This window comes from Aristolochia californica, unplaced genomic scaffold (assembly GCF_029961685.1).
Source record: "Aristolochia californica isolate CCGP_79_NKW_82.1479 unplaced genomic scaffold, dmAriCali1.0.hap1 SCAF_14, whole genome shotgun sequence".
Lineage (NCBI taxonomy): Eukaryota > Viridiplantae > Streptophyta > Magnoliopsida > Piperales > Aristolochiaceae > Aristolochia > Aristolochia californica.
In genome coordinates, this window is record NW_027181815.1 from 23,667,350 (window position 1) to 23,685,245 (window position 17,896).

Genomic DNA, 17,896 nt, shown 5'->3' on the forward strand with positions numbered 1-17,896 from the left:
TGTGCAGAGAGTAGCAAGGACAACACTTGTGCCTTCGTTACAACCTTGACACTGGCGCACTAGCGCCGCCCTTGGCTGAGTTTCGATGCGTGCCATTGTCGTTATCGACGCCGACGCACCTAGCAAAAGCCTTGATGGTATTTCAACGCATCACAAAGTCCACAATGCGTCAGACGAAAATAGTCCAGTTCTCATCAACCGTCGTGTGCTCGATGCCGACGCACACAACACTGTCCAGACACATCTTTTGGTGCTCAGGATCACGGAGCAACGTCTATCAGTCGAGAATCAACCAGCCAACGCAAATTGCCGGAGATGCATGAGATATGCGCGCACCAGTCTATGTCCATCAAAAATTTGACTCTAGCGTACTGTGTGCGTCGTCGGTGCTTTTGGTGCGCAACCACCATTGGTGCACTCGACACCTCACTTGTCATCTAATCGTCGAGGATCGGTTGGCTCTGTAAAACTAGCCTCACACAGTACCCAGGCTTTCTCACGGGCTACACTATATTTCAAGACGAGCTTGAACCTCACCCAAAGAGCTCGCTCAATTTCCCTTTAATGGAATTGAAGGCCATATCAGAGATGAAGTTGTGATACCAAATGATAAAATCAAATTTCTACCATACATCATAAAATTCATAATCAGGATGTAAACGGAAGTGAATGACGCTTACCTCCAGCCTTCCTGATCAAATTTTAGAAGAAGTGTCTCAAGTATTCAGAAACTTATGGATGGAGAAGACACATACTGCCTCCGCTAGACCATATTCAAATTCTTAAACTCATCTTTTACCATCAAAATAGCGAGGTTACAACTGCCTTACCTTCTTACATCTAAGGGATAATGGGTCATCCCTGAAAAGGAGGAAACTGCTAAAAATTCCGACATATCTATTTACTGTCATTTTGTTCTTGAGTGAATCATTAGTTGGTGTCTTCATGTTAAACCTCATTTCAACCACAAGCAGGTCATAGATATATTTACTAACCCTCTTAAGAAAGCCACAACTCTAGGCTTCAATCTCAAACCTTCAATCTTTAGCTCAGTAGAGATTGAGCGGCCAAGCAAGGATAACACATCAGGTGACAACTGAGTGGATGAATCATCACCACATCATCCCTCAACATCTCAGATTAGTCATCACAGACATCAGCATTCCACACGTCAGCCACAATTCTTGATGATCATCTTGAAGATCATAAACGTATTACTTAGCTAAAAAGTCTCTTAAATATTGACTTTCCAAAGCTATAGTGGGAATATATACCAATCTGAAACAAGAATCCTAGTATAAAGTATCGAATGTTGGATCTTTCCCTCTAAAAACTGTCTTAAAGTTGTAGAAACAAATGAGAATTTAACATCTTCAAGTTCTTCTCTTAGTATTAGTTGTGAAGTCTTGCAGTGATGTCAATAAAGTTTGGCCAGAACTAACAGTTCATAGATGACAGCAAATTCGAACAAGCAAAAACAGGAGAAAAGGAAAAAGAAAAAGGATGTCCCGAACTTCGAAAGCAAAGATATTCATTAAGATGAAGCTAGATTTATACTGCACACAGAGATGTTGGGATCAATATTTGGATCAGATGCTTTGAGAAGAGATTTAGGAGTTAAGAGTAAAGGCTGTATAATAAAGAACCTGATCAGATGCTTTGAGGAGATTTAGGAGTCAGAGTAAAGGCTGTGAAATAAAGAACCTTTGTGCAAGTTATGATGATGTTGATAGAAGAATCCAAACGCCCAAGTCAAGAACAATGAGAGCATTGGAGGGCCAATAGGAGGAGAGTTTGATGCATTGGAACCTTATTCTCAAAGGATGAGATTCTTCCCCACGACCACAAACCTTTTGTTGCTACTGATTTTTTTTTTCTTCTGCTTTGTTTCTATCGATTTTGTGACGGTCAATTTGACTATGAAAAGAAAGGAATTGTAATGAAGGCCATTTGAGTATTTTCTTCCCCATGCTTAGAAGAGAATCCAAGCCATAATGGAGCTGTTCATGATCGTGGATTTGGCATGTCAAAGCTTCCAATGCAAAGTCTTCTGTTTTATCAAAGTCAATCTAAAATCAAACAAAGACTGGTATATAAATCCACAGAGAAGATGAGTCGTCCCCGAGTTGCAGTGGTAGCAATGGTGGGGGGAGTGGGGACGATGCTGCGGCAAGCGCTGGGGTCGTTCAAGGACCATGTGGCCATTGGAAAGGCCATTATCTCCGGCCAAGACGTCTTCTCCGATATGGAGATCGCTGTCGTCCGAGCGACGGCCCACGATTACTCTCCAACGGACGAGAAATACGTGCATGAAATACTCTTCCTCGTCTCCAACTCCCCAGGCTCCGCGCTTTTCCTCGCTCGGAGAATATCCCGTCGGCTCTACAGGACCACGGACCCAGTCGTCGCCCTCAAGACCCTCCTCCTCGTCCACCGCCTTGTACGTGGGGGAGACCGGAACTTCGAGCTGCAGCTCTGCAATGCGCGTCTCTCCGGCGATCTCTCCATCAGTAATCTGCACTTTTTCCTCCGTCGTCGCTCCGACGTTTTCATCTCTTTTCTTCTCAGCTACGTGGGTTTCCTGGAGGAGAGAATGGGGTGGGTGATCAACCAAGCCGGGAAGCTCGAACCTTTTCTACCGCAGGGCTTTTACGAGGACAAATCGGTGGAGACGGTCTTCTACAGATTGCCCAGATGCCAGACGTTTCTGGATCGGATAATGGACTGTTTGCCCGTCGAGATTTGTCCAGCCCACCGCTTGATACAGGCTGTTCTTTGCAACATTCTGAGGGAGGGGTTCCAAGTGTACGCCAGCTTCTGCGAAGGACTTACGACCCTCGTGGATTCCTTCTTTGATTTTAAGAAATCCGAGAGAACTTCGGCTTTGGCCATCTTCCGAAAAGCTTCTTCTCAGACTCACCGGCTCTCCGACTTCTTCGAGGATTGCAAGAGAAGTACTCTGACCACCTCCAACCTTGATTTCCCCTCCGTCCGCGTCATTACCCCGGACTGTGTCACGACCATGGAGGAGTTCTTGACCTCCTCTCAGGCACTCGGAAATTGCTCTTCGTCTTCCATTCTCGAGTCTCCTCCTCCCATCTCCTGCAAGCTTCCGGTTAATGACGAAGTGAGCAGAAGTGGGAACCTTCCCTCCTTTGACGAACTCTTCCCTTCTCCCAAATTGGAGACGAAAATATGCACAGTTTGGGTGAAGTTTGACGAGGAAGATGCTAAAAAGCTTTGTTCGATCTCTATGGAAGCGCTCGATGGTGAGGATGAAGCACGCGACTACTGGTCTACTTCTCTACAGATAGCAGACGGAACACCTTACCTTTCTTAAGATCCTTTTCTTTCTTTCTCCCTGTTGAGATTTCTCCCCGTAATGATATTTTTTCTTTATTCTTAAAATCCTGTAAATCCTTGTAATCTTGTAATCACTGTAATCTCTTTCGATCGTTCCGTGTATAGAATATTACAATATGTAAAATGGCTATTTAAGCCAACGATATAAATAGTAAATCATCACAAAAATTGAATTCTTATTCTTGAGTTGGTATCAGAACAGGAGAACAAAGTATCAGCTCTATCCCGTAGCCGAAGAACAAAGCAGCAACTCTGTCCCATATTAATCCCAGTTGCCGGAAAAAAAAAACAGAGTAGGTCTACTCTGTAGTCAATGTGAACGAAGACGTTGGTTTAAACCAGCGGAATTTTCGAACGTCGCCGACGACCGCACCACCAACCCGATGAAGAAGGAGATGCTCTATCGTCGTTGTGAACAAAGAAGACGTTGTTTGTGTTTCTCTTCGGTTGTTGTCGTAACACAAAACCGCCACCACTCGAACTTTGGCAGGGCTCCTGAAAGCCGTTGACAAACCGCCACCGAACCACATTCTAGCGATCTGCACCAGCATCACCGACGGGGAAGACGAAGGTGATCATTTTTAATTTTTTATCATAACTTAGGAACTACTATTCCTTTATTTTTCCTACTGAGCACGATCTAGACAAGGAATGGACCGAGACTCAAAATCGGGTCAACCTAGCGGACTAGACCAAATTTCTGGTATCTGAACTCAGACCGAACCGAGACCCAAAAAAAATACCGAGTCAACCCAGTGGCAGACCGGACCAGTTCCTGAACTGGACCAGATTCAAAGACCCAAACCGGGTCAAACCAGTTGCAAGAAGCGAACCAGACCAGTTCTTTGGGTGATATTATTTTATTCTGATCACCGTCAATCTCCCTGCATCATGGCGAAGGAATCAACACTGATTATTCTTGTTCAATCCGAGAACTCTGGTTTTACAGCCAGCATCATTCTTACAGAAGTAAACTATGATGTATGGTCCCAGATCATGGAGGTGCAAATTGAAGGACATGAAAAACTCGAATATATTATGGGAAAAACACCTCCCACAAGAAACTGATACTTATTATACGAAGTGGTATGCTGAAAATCAAAAGGTCAAGGGGAAGTTGCTAACCTCTATGTCAAGATATTATGAACCATTATATTCGACTGCGCACCTTACGCAAAATCTGGAATGCTTTGGCCAAAGCTTTCTACGATGGGTCAGATGAATCACAACTTTGTTCATTAAATCAGAGAGTTTTCTCACCAAACAGACTCGTCGCCCTCTGTCAACATATTATGGCGATCTTGTGGAAAATTTCCAAGAACTTGAACATCGTGACAGGATTATAATGAAAGATCCTGATGATGTTATCGCCTATAGAAAATTCGTTGAAAGATTGAGTGTACACATTTTCTTAAATGGATTGGATGCAAAATTCGAACAAATTTGAGGCGAAATTCTCAGAAATGACCCACTATTGGATCTTGAAGCAGCCTATGTTTACGTACGTCATGACTCTGTTCGTAGAACAACTTTAAATAGTGAAATTGATTGTGTTGAGACATTTGCAATGGTGGCACGTCGAGCTAAGCCTAAAACAGCTCCACCAACAGGTCCTACCAGTGATCAAAATCGGGCATCAGGATCTCAGAATCACATACTCACTGTGGTGAGACTGGGCATACAAATTCACGATGCTATGAACTTATTGGGTATCCAAAATGGTGGGATCCTACCAAAGCGCTTCACAAATGGAATTCTAAACCAAATAATCATGCTTCCGTAGCAGTAGCAGAACCCTTCACCTCTCACACGACTGAAGATGCATCAGTTTTAATTGTTACATTTGGTAAGGTTCTTAATACTTTCACTCCTAATAGAAATAGTGAATGGATAATTGATTTTGGTACTATTAATCATATGACCTTTGATAATCATCATGCTAAAATAATGAAACCATTTGGACAACATATCGTATCTACAGCAAATGGTACTCCCTCTTACATTATTGGAGAAGGTTCCATCACCCTCACTGAAAATTTGAGTCTTGATTTTGTATTAGATGTTCCAACCCTCAATCATAATTTATTATCAGTGGCTCAAATAACTCTCACTTTGCATTGTATTGTAATTTTTTGGCCTAACCTTGGTGTTTTTAAGGACATTCGAACTCGGAAAACAATTGGTTATGGTACTAGAAGGGGAAAGCTTTATTACCTTGATATGAAGCCAGAGAGTTCTCATCAATTAGCTCAAGCATTCTCCGTGAATAAATCTGCAGATTCTGAAATTTGGTTATTGCATAAACGGTTGGGTCACTCATCCGTTGGTTATTTAAAAAAAATTGTCTCCAAAACTCTTTGCTAAATTATTTGTTTCAGATTTTAAATGTGATGTATATGAATTGGCTAAAAGCCATCATGTTCCATTTCAAATGAGCATGAATAGGAGTCGAATACCCTTTATGATTATCTACTCTAATGTATGGGGTCCAACAAATATAGCCTCTATTAGTGATAAACGGTGGTTTGTTTCCTTTATTGCTAATCACACCCGTATGACTTGGATTTGTTTAATGAAATCAAGAAGTGAAGTTAGTTCGTTTTTCAAAAAATTTCACAGAATGATAGCCACTCAGTACCATTCTACAATACAAACTCTCCGAAGTGACAATGGTGGAGAATTTGTTAATCAAGGTTTGAAAGAATATCTTGATGATCATGGTATTACTCATCAAACTACCTGTCCGTACACCCCTCAGCAAAATGGGGTTGCAGAGCGAAAGAATAGCCACCTTCTTGAGGTTGTTCGTGCTTCCTTGTTTGAAGATCATATGTCAACTAGTTACTAGGGTGAAGCCATCACAACTGCAACTTATCTAATCAACCGAATACCCTCTAGAGCATTACAACTTCAGACTCCCTTGAGAGTTCTTCATGAAACGATAAGTTTACCTGCTATGCCGAATCTGCCACCTAGAGTTTTTGGGTGTGTAGCCTTTGTTCATCTCCATAAGCTATTGAGAAATAAATTTGTTGAAAGATGGGCTCAAGCCCACGAGCTCAAGACAAGAAGCCCACACGTCAAAGGAGTGGCATATGTGTAAAATATGGTACTTTCCATAAAGATGGTATAGAAGTGTAAATATGTGTTCCTTTTATGTCTTTTGTTTTATCAAGTTGTAGCCCTAAGGGTATTGTAAAACTATAAATAAAGGCATTGGCTAAGAGGTAGGGCATTGAAGCACTCTCCTCTCTTTCCACAAATTCGTCCAGCCCTCATTTTTCTTTTTGACGCAACCCTCTTCTCCCTTAATCCAAACTCTCTTCTTCCACGTTCTTCTTCTTCTCCTTCTCTCTTCTTCTTCTTCTTCTTTCTTGTTGATCTAAAGTATTGAATGAAAACCTTATGGTGAGTAACTTAAGGACTTGTGTTCAGCGCGTGATTCCTACTGCCTTCAGTGGCCAGTCACACAGAGATTTCTTCAAAGTGTGATGTGGGATAGCGGTTTCATCTACGGATGATTACCTACGGGTACGGCTGATACGAGTAAACCTTCTTCGAGGGAGACTATGTATCATTCTTGGGGGTCTTTATTGACTTTTCGGTATTATTGTTGATGACCAAACACATATGGTCCCACCTATGGATTTAGGAGCCCTGAGGGAGCTTATGTCGCTCACATGTGCGATTTTTGCAAATGCAAACCTCCAAAAAAAAAGGGAGGCACACCACCCTCAATTCTACTTCGACAACTCCACACGTTTCAGCTTGATTTATGAGTCTATGCTCATGGCTGATGGCCCCAAACCTACCTCGAACGCTGCCAATGGTGTCATGCATAAGGACACATTGTTCCACAATGTCATGTCTTTTGTCCGATGTATCCACATTTGTCACCACCGCCTACTCCTCGCTCCACTCCTTGGTGTCAACCACGATCATATCTTGCAAATTGCCACCTCTTCTACTGATTCTACTTGGCTCCTGGATAGTAGCGCATCACACCATGTTACTTCCAACTTGAGTAATATCTCTGTTCACACTCCTTATGATGACATTGATGACATTGTGATTGGTGATGGCACAAGTCTCCTTATTATACATACCGGTTCCAAATATCTCTCTTCACCCTCCCGCACTTTTTCCTTGAATAATATTCTTTATGTTCCTACCATGTAAAAGAATCTTACTTCTATATCTCAATTTTGTCAATTTAATCATACTTCCATTGAATTTTACCTACTTCTTTTCTTTTGAAGGATCTTTGCACGGGGACAACACTTTTGTAGGGTCAACCTAAGAATGGTGTGTACGAGTGATCATCGTCCTCAGCTGAGTCTTCACCGTTAGTAGCCTTTTTCGATGTCAATACCACTTTGTCTGCATGACATCATTGCTTAGGTCATCCGTCCTCTCCAATTCTAAGGCACATTGTCTTACTTTTCAGTTAGATTTATAGCATCCTCTGAATTTTACTTTCAATTGAAATTCTTGTCAATGGAATAAGAGTTACAAATTACCATTGTCCCACTCCTCTCTTGTCTCTTCTTCCCTTCTTGACATTATTTTCTCAGATGTTTGGACCTCTCCTATTTATTCTATTGATGATTTCAAATATTATGTTATTTTTGTTTATCACTTTACAAAGTATATTTGGTTTTATCCTCTCAAACAAAAATTATATGTGTTTGATACATTTATCTGATTCAAATTTCTTGTTAAAAAATTCTTTGTTAAACGGATTAAAACACTCTATTCTGATAATGGAGGGGAATATAAAGTAATGTTCTCTTTGCTAGCTACCAATGGTATTTCTCATCTCACATATCCTCCACACACACCAGAACACAATGGGTACTCCAAACGACGACATCGTCTTATTGTTGAAACATGTATATCTCTTCTTTCTCATACCTCCATACCTCTATCTTACTGGTCATATGTTTTCTCCACTATTGTCTATCTCATCAACCATCTACCTACTCCCACGCTTAATCTTTTTTCACCATATACCAGACTTTTTGGCACTCTTAACTACTCTAAACTTTGAAGTTATGGTTGTCTCTGTTATCTATGGCTCAAGTCATACTCTTCCCACAAACTCACTCCACGTTCCTCTTCTTGTTTCTTTCTTGGATACTCTACCACTCAAAGTGTTTATCTATGTCTTCAACACACTACCTCTTGTCTTTATGTGTCACGTCATGTTAAACTCGTTGAGTTTATCTTCCCCTTTACAACACTCCAGTCATAACACTTTGATCGTTCTTCATCTGACACACTTCCCATTGGTGTTCCTCTGTGTCCTTACTTCCAGCTACAGATACTTCAACCACTGCTTCTATCCCTACACCCTCTGCAAGCTCCATTCAAGACCTCTCACCTAACCCCACTCCAACACCTAATCCCACTCAAACACCTCCCTCATCGGCCAACCCACACCCATCATGCCTACTTGCTTCTTCTCTTCCTCGTGTTATTCTCACAAGATCCAAGATCAACATTTACAAGCCCATCCAAAAATTAAAACTCATGCCCAACTTCCTACATCTGCCAACTATGAACCAACTATTGTGACTCAAGCTCTCACCGATCCCAAATGGAGTCAAGCTATGTTTGATGAATATGATACTCTTGTTCAGAATAGGACATGAAAACTTGTGCCTTGGATCCCTCGCAGAATCTTTTTAGTTACAAATGGATTTTTCATACTAAATATCTTTTTGATTGCTCTATTAATAGATACAAGGCTCACTTAGTTGCCAAAGGGTTTTACCAGCATCCTGGGGTTGATTATCATAAAACCTTTAGTCCCATTGTCAAGACTACTACTATTCACGTTGTGCTTAGCCTTGCAGTAAGTTGTGGTTGGTCGTTTTGATAACTTGATGTCAATAATGCATTTATCCAAGGTACTTTGAATGAGAATATTTTTATGGCACAACCACCAGGCTGATCATGATCATCACCATCATGTATGCAAACTTTGCTAAGCTATCCACTGTCTCAAGCAAGCTCCATGTGTTTGGTATCATGAGTTGCACCAATTTTTCATCACCTCTGGCATCACCAACTCTCATGCCAACTCCTCTCTATTTATCTCTCACACAGGTATTATTGTGTTGTATATTCTAGTCTATGTGGATGACAGTATTATTACAAGAGACAATGATCAAGTTATGGCAACGTTCATCCACCTTCTCTCTTAGAGATTTTCACTCAAGGATCTTGGCTCATTGACATACTTTCTCAGAATTGAAGTTGTTCTTCACTCTCAATGATTACTTTTGTCTCAACAATGGTATATTTTTTATTTCCTTGATTGCACACCCATGACAAATGCAAAGCCCGTAGCTACGCCTCTTGCCACGACATCTACACTCATACTTCAGTTTGGCATGACACTCTTTGATCCATCTGAATATTGGACTGTTGTTGGTAGTCTCTAATATTTGTGTCTTACGCCCTGAAATTGCTTATGTGGTGAATAAGTTATCTGAATTTATGCATTGCCCTACCACTGACCACTGGGATGTTATCAATCTATTCTTGTGCTATCTTTGTGGGACTCTGGATCATGGCATTGTACTTCATCAACAATCTTTTGTCTCTCCATGCGTTCTCTTATGCTGACTAAGTAGAAAACAAGGATGATTTCACTTCCACTGATGCCTATCTTGTTTACTTTGGTCACAATTCTATCTCTTAAAGGCAATGAATTGTGGCTCGATCCTCTACTAAAGCGGAATATCGCTCTGTTGCAACCACTGCATCTGAGATCCGTTGGATCTGCTCTCTTTTCACTGAAGTTGGTGTTTTTCTTCCACAACAACCGGTGTTTTATTGAGACAATGTTGGTGCTATAAATATGTGCTCCAATCCAGTATTTCACTCTTGCAAGGAACATACAAATTTGGATTACCACTTCATTCTAGAACAAGTTCAGAGTGGCGATCTTCGGGTTACCTGGTTGTTTAACATTTGCTGTTGTATCTTCTTTTTCCCTCTTTTACTTTAAGTTAATGAGGCCAAGGTGTGAAAATTGTATGTGTCAGGGATAATTTTGAATCTAGGAAACCTGGATCTTGACTCATACGGGCATTGCTGATAGGATCAGAGCAAACAGGAACTAGGCAAGAATTTGTAGACCAATTCACCCAGCATAAGTACACAACGAGGCTCATTAATTTGAGGAAAAAGTTACTCATGTTCATTGCTGACTTTGGAAATGCCGCATTGAATGTGAAAGGAAATCCTTCACTGCTTTCAAGTTTCAACAACAAAATAGCTTAGCCTTGAAACCTCATTCGTGTGCAAGGATTAACGAATGTCACACTTCCTGAATACAAAACATTTCTCTGGCATTAAACGACTTCTATTATAAAACCCTTAACAGTTAACCCATCATTTCATTGCCTGTTCAAACTTTACCAATGGTTTGAGTAGTGAATTCCCCTCTCAATTCTACTCTAAACCACATTAACTTCTCTTTGCTTTTTTTAATTTTATTTACTAGTAATTTTAAGAGGTAAGCAGTATGGTGTTCTTTTTTACTTTATCAAGTAAAAAATGTTTTAGAAAGGGATAATACTTATTCCATACCCAATTATCTAATTGTCAGATTACGTGAAAGGTACTTTAGTAAATTTTATAGATACTAATTGAGAAACCCCGATCTTCATGTATGGGCCATTGTGATAGGGAAGGGCTGATTGGGTTATTGAATGGATAAGTTAGAATGCATGGGATAGTGAACATAATGTCCATACCTTCGACAAGGGTAAAACCTTCTCGATCGAATGGTTAGAGTTGGTGATGTTAGAATGTTTCAATTTGTGACTTTTTTTCATTATTCTAATTGTGTATCCTCCTACTTGAGGAAGGTCTGTGTTATAGCCTCAATAACATTTTTGTGATTCGTATGCCAAAATTTATGTAAGGCATATAATCCTAACTCAAGGGGTTCTTTTCTCCTAAAAAACTCTCTTTTTCTTCACTCTTTCCATCTCACTTACCTTCTTTTCGATTCTCTTCCTTATTTAATCTCTCACAAACTTATATAATATATCTAAAATTGATCCAATTATCATGGTATCAGAGCAAGTGGCTTAAAAGATGTACTCAGATCTATTCATACACCATATATACCTAAAATAAAAAATAACTTGTTTAAATTAAATTATATGCATATAAATACCAATAACTTGTTCAAATAATTGCATTCAATGATTCATTAAAAAATCTATAAAGTTTTAAAAATTATTAAAAATTCTTAAAAATACCAAAAAAAAGAACAAGAATGAAAAATCAACATTAAAATAATCTTAATGTACACCTATTGATACCTAATATATACCTAGATAGAATAAGAAATAACATCTTCAAATTAAAATAATTGCATTCTATGAACCATTAAAATTTTTAAACTTGTAAAAATTATAAAAATTCTTAAACATAAAAAATTACAACTACAATGACAAAATGAAAATGAAAAATATCTTCTTGTACACCTATCAATACATCATATATACCTAGATAGAATAACAACTAACCTATTCAAATTAAAACAATTGCATTCCATGATGCATTAAAAAATGTACAAATCTATAAAAATCATAAAAAATTCTTTAAAATACCAAAATATTAAAAAATTAAAATTAAAATAATATTCATATACACCTATTTATATACCATATATACCTAGATAGAATAGAAATTACTAGTTAAAATTAAAATTATTGCATTCCATGATCCATTAAAAAATCAATAAAGCATTAAAAATTATAAAAAATCTTTAAAAAATAAAAAACTAACAACTAAAATGACAAAATCAAAATTAAAAATCTTAATATACACCTATTGATACACCATATATACCGAATATGATAAAAAAAATAGATTGTTCAAATTAAAATAGTTGCATTCCATGATCCATTAAAAATCTATAAACCTTAAAAATTATAAAAATAATCTTAAAATACAAAATAAATACTATTAAAAAATAAAAAATAAGAATAATCTTCTTATGAACCTATTGATACACCATATGTACCTAGATAGAATAAAAATTAACGTGTTCAAATTAAAATTATTGCATTCGATGATTTATTTAAAAATTTATAAACCAGTAAAAATTATAAAAAATAAAATATAATAAATAATAACTACCAATTACCAAAAAAAATTAAAATAATCTTAATATGCACCATATAACTAGATTGAATTACAACTAACATGTCCAAATTGAACTTATGTGCATAAAAATATAACCATTTGAAATAATTAAAATTCCATCACATTGTGGCAATTTTCTTGGTTTCTAATATCAAGTAACATAATCATCTTATAACATCAAATTACAGTCCCAATGGCTTGTAGAAATCCAACAACATCACATTGTTTACAAATTACAAAATACACTATCTCAACAATCATATCCTTACAACTCATAATAATAATGGAACTTATAATAAAATGTCACAACTCACATCAATCTTAAAATAGATCCACTAAGATATGAAACATAAGTTTCTACAAAAACTCAAGCAACATTTAAAAATAATTAGAAATATAAATATTAATATAAATTTACCATGGAAACCAAATCAATCTTTATCATCGTCACCTTGTAGCTCAGCCAAGACAATTGTAGAAACTCAAGTTTCTACAAAAAAGAAATAAATAAATAAGTTGATTAATATTTTAAATGAAAAAATAATTTTAAGTAAAATTATAGATATAGGATTAAACTTACCACTGAATTCAGCTCCAACCCGATCATGCACTCACATCAAAGCTTCTATAGTAATTGGACATCGAGTACTACGAAAAGCACTAATCTCTCTATTGCCTGTCCTCAAAGCTTATTCAGATGAAACTATGGAAATAGGGACAACCAATAGATCTCTTTAAATTAATGATGATGTTGGATATTTCCGATCATCAGTATTCTAGCACAACAAAATATCAAATCTGAATTCCAAGGGTTTAAGGGCTCGTTCAAGTAGAAAACTAATTTAGATCTTGGTATATGTTCACTCTTGTTCTCCTTAATATAAGACTCAAATTTTGATAAATTACTCTCTTTAACCGGATCCATGCGTGTGAAAGATGCATTCCTTCTTCCTTTTCATCTATGTACAATTTATGATAGTAAAACCCAATTATGTCCAACATTTACCTCAAACCTAGCACTACTCCAATAGCCAAAATTACAGAACAATTCTTCCAATACTTGTCAAATTTGCTAAGCATTACTTGTTCCATCAAGGAAATAACATAATCCATGGACTCATTCCACCTAGTTAATGCTAACTAATTGTCATACAAATTTTACAAAAAAAAAAAAATGTTCAATGTGGGTATTTAGTACCTAAGAATAACTCAGTGACCTCACAAAACACATCCTATCTAAAATATATTTTATTTGCCATTCTTCACTCTTCTTCAATTGGTAATTTCATGTTTCTAAAGCCACCTGAACCATCTTATAGGTGGAGTTCAATTAGATTTTACAATCTAAAATCAACTTATTTTGTAAAAAAAATTGTTCAGTGATGAGTCAATTCTTCAAATTTCTAAAGTCTTTGAGGGTTTGCAATCCAATTCACAACCCAATCTCTTAATATCTCTATTATTCTTTTTGTTTGTCCAAGACCTTCTAGAACTATTGTATTTAAAATATGGGCAAGACACCGAATATGTAAAAACTCTCTATCAAGCAAAAGAGGTGAGAAAGTAGTTCCCTAAGTAATACTATAAAAGCATCATTAGTAGAAAAATTGTCTATTCCAATCCAAAAAATTTCCAATAGATCTTCACACAACACATCTTTTGTATGTGGAGAAGGAACATATGCAAACCTAATAAAAAAATTATAAAAGATGATAACAAGATTACTTTAAACATAATATAAGATATGTAATTTTTAAATAACATAAATAAAAAGTATGGATATAAGTTTAAGACCTACCTCAGGATGCACTTCTATAATTTCCGAGAGTCATCAATATAGTGAGCTATAATGGCCAAGTACCCTTTCTTTTGCACGGAAGTCCACATGTCAGTCGTGATAGCCACTATTTTGGAAAACTTATCCTACTCATTCAGAAGCTTTATCTTTTCACTATTTTACATCTTCAACGGGTCTCTTTTCAAAGTGGTATAAGAAATGGGTTAATACAAAGAGTTCGCCTCCTTTATTATATTCCTAAAGTGTGGATTTTTAATAGCAAATAATGGTCATTCCTCTAATACAACCCACTAAGTAATACTAGTTCCAAGTGTCTCTTGATTAAATACATGACTTGTGAGACTTGTAGCTACACTAGTTTGTTGTATAGAGGATAATAATTGCTGCCAAATATCAACAATTTTCCTTTGTGGGCACCTTCTCAAATGCCAAATGCATCTAGACGTACCATTTTTTCTAGGAGCTCTTAGTTCAGCTTTACAATAATTACATCTAGCCATGTCTAGTCCATCTTTTTTTTAATCTATGAAAATCATTCCACATTGCTGAAATTGAAGCTGTTTTTTTCCCCTCTCCCTTGTGTTTGTGAAGGTTATATAGCTTGACTAGTACTATTAGTAGCTTGACTAGAATTGCCAATGGCTTCAATAGCATTATCAATGGTCTGATTACCATATCTTTCTATACTAGTACTTCCTTCATTTACAAATGGCTGATTTTCAGTTGTAGCATGATACTTAACAAGATCACCTCAAGAATAATAAACAAATCATGAAAACAAAAACATAAATGCACAAGACACAAAACACGGTTTAGCCATTTGTTGGATGAACGATCAATCGACTTAGATTGATTGATCATGCTTTATATTTTTGGTCTGTGTACTTTTATTTGATCAATCATTAGCAAATATTGATCGATCATTCCAACGCCAGTTCATCTAATATACTTTAAAAGAATGAGAATGAATGATCCTAAGTGTTTCTAACATGTTTGAAATGTGTGTATAATTCTTTCAAAATATGTTTGAATGCATGTTATGTCCCAAAGCTCCATGTTTGCATTGTACCTCAAATTGGAAGGAGTGGACAACTCTCTTTTACATAGACTAAGTTCTGACATTTCTTAATGAATCCTAAAAGTCTAGTCTTCAATTTGTTTTCATCTTCTGAGGGTGCTTCTTCAAGAGTTCTTGACTTTCCATGATGCTTTAAGTCTTTGAGAAGATTGTTTCATTTTGATGCTTTAGACCATGAAATAGATGTCTCTTGAAGGAAAAGTATATGAAATATTAGATTTACAACTGTCAACTCTATTAAGTTTTATTTCCATCAAAATCAATAAGATAGTCAACATCTATAGCATGCTCTTTGAAATCACTTTATAATACTTGGTAAATTTGAACTAGACTTATCTTACTTTGAAACTAATTTACCTTATTCAGATTATCACTTGTAGTGCTTGAATTTTGAAATCAATTATTACATTGAGCTACTATAATTAGGTCCCCTAATTTGAAAAATCAATCCTAAATTTCTTTTAATCTTAAATTTTGAGTTCAAGTCAATTAAGAACTCATGGAGATGCTACTACATAGAGTGGGCACATAGAATTGGTTGGACTCTTTATTTGAGCATGTATTGTGAAATCAGCCTATTGATAGGCTTTATGTGTGCTAAATTGTAATCCATGACCATTTCTCATCTCAAATTGTTGAGAAAGTTTTTATGGCTGAGCATTTGCTATTAATAATTCGCTCGTGAACCTAAGTTGAGTTGCTAAGTTGGCTGCTAAGATAATCCCTTTGTGGATCTAGGCTAGTTATCCTAGAGTGTTGAAAGTCCTTGGTTGTAGTGAGCGCTACTATAAATTCTTTTTTTGGTCTAGGTAATACGATAGTTGTTGTTGATTATGAGTCCCTAAAGTGGGTAGGTGTGCTAAAACTCCAAATTGTGGTTCGAGAGCATGCTATTCTATAAATCTATGTGAGGATGTGCTTTATAAATTTGTTATTGTGCTCGACTTTGTAGCACAAGTCCCTGTAAGAGCAATATAGTAATTGGGTTTAATCACAATTTGATATATAAGTCATTTGGCACCCTAACATGGTGAATTAACTTTGAGGTGCAAACACCTTGGGACTAAATTCATAACCCAAGATAGGATTATGAACCACTATAAATCTCTATGTGTTTGAATTTTTTTTTCATTTTTAACTAGGACACCAAGATAGGATTATGAACCACTATAAATCTCTATGTGGTTGATTTTTTTTTTCATTTTTAACTAGGACATTAAATGTGACGGCAATATTGCGAATTGTTATTCACCAAAATGATTAAAAAATTAATAGCAAAGTCAACAAACCTATTCACCCTCCCTCTAGGTTTGTTCCTCATGGGATAAAACACATAAGTAACCAAATCATAAAATACCATAATGGGATAACGTCTCAAATAGACATAAAAAAACACAGGACCTTGGGGCATAAAAAAACACAGGACCTTGGGGCAATGGATGGCACATGTGGCACAAAATGTAGTTGAACCTTGAGAATGAGGTTTTCACAGGAGGGGTGGAATATTAGAGGCCATCCTAAGTATATTTCATATTATTCTTGCACCTATGTATGGGTACTTTACGAAGTTGGGTGTAAATGAGACATAACGGAAATAACTTTAATTCGTAAGGCTAGTAATGTCACTTGATATCAATTAGGGTAAATCTTACAATTGTAATTATATATGTAATAGAAATTTGTAATTGAGTAGGGCAACTAAAAAAAACTCTACTTTGTTTTTGTTTCTCTAAACACTCATGCACAAACTTTGGCAGCCTTTGTTCTTTTTTTTTTTTCCTTCGATAAACCTTTACTCCCATTGCTAAGCATCATCTTCCTTTTCTATTGGAACTTGCGAATTTTTTTTTTTTAACAAAACCCCACAATAAATAGATCAATAAAAAAACTCAAACTAAGAGATTAACACAATTGCATTCTACATGGAAATATTTCTCAAAACGAAGATCAAACCACACAAAGTAATTAAAAGTCTAAATAAGAAATTAAGAGCTTCAAGGCACAATATAAGAAATTGATCATACCAAATACCAAAGATGTTGGAAGACAGGGCCCAAGCCCACAAGACCAAGGAAAACTTACATATCCAAGTGTATTAGAAGATGGGTCCAAGCCCATAAGACCAAGGAATATTCATGCATCTAAGAGATAAAGAATATGGGCTCAAGGCCCATAGATCAATGAAAAGGCCCATAGACCCATATACATTGATGGCAGGATGGCAAATCAAGGATCATCTTATAGAGATGGCATTGATGTAATTATGTTAAAGTTTCAGGGTTAAAACCCTAAACCCTAAGTTCATGGGTATTATTGTAATATTTTAGTTTCATAAATCTATAAATAGAGCTTCAGGGGGAGGGTAAGGAAGAATCAATTCCATAACCTTCTTCCTCCAATTTTCTCCCAATGGGTCTCTCTCCTTTTTTCTCCGTGAGCTAAATTCATGGAGTCCTGAAAATCAACATGGTATCTGAGCTTTT

The 17,896-nt window shown here is 36.7% G+C and overlaps 1 protein-coding gene across 1 annotated transcript; it reads left to right on the forward strand.

Moving 5' to 3' along the window:
* Window positions 1-2,110: 2,110 nt before the first annotated feature.
* Window positions 2,111-3,340, forward strand: LOC137949440 (putative clathrin assembly protein At1g33340). The gene has a single exon (XM_068795495.1). It carries the CDS (start codon window positions 2,111-2,113, stop codon window positions 3,338-3,340), a length of 1,230 nt encoding a protein of 409 aa, XP_068651596.1.
* The last annotated feature ends 14,556 nt before the right edge of the window (window positions 3,341-17,896 follow it).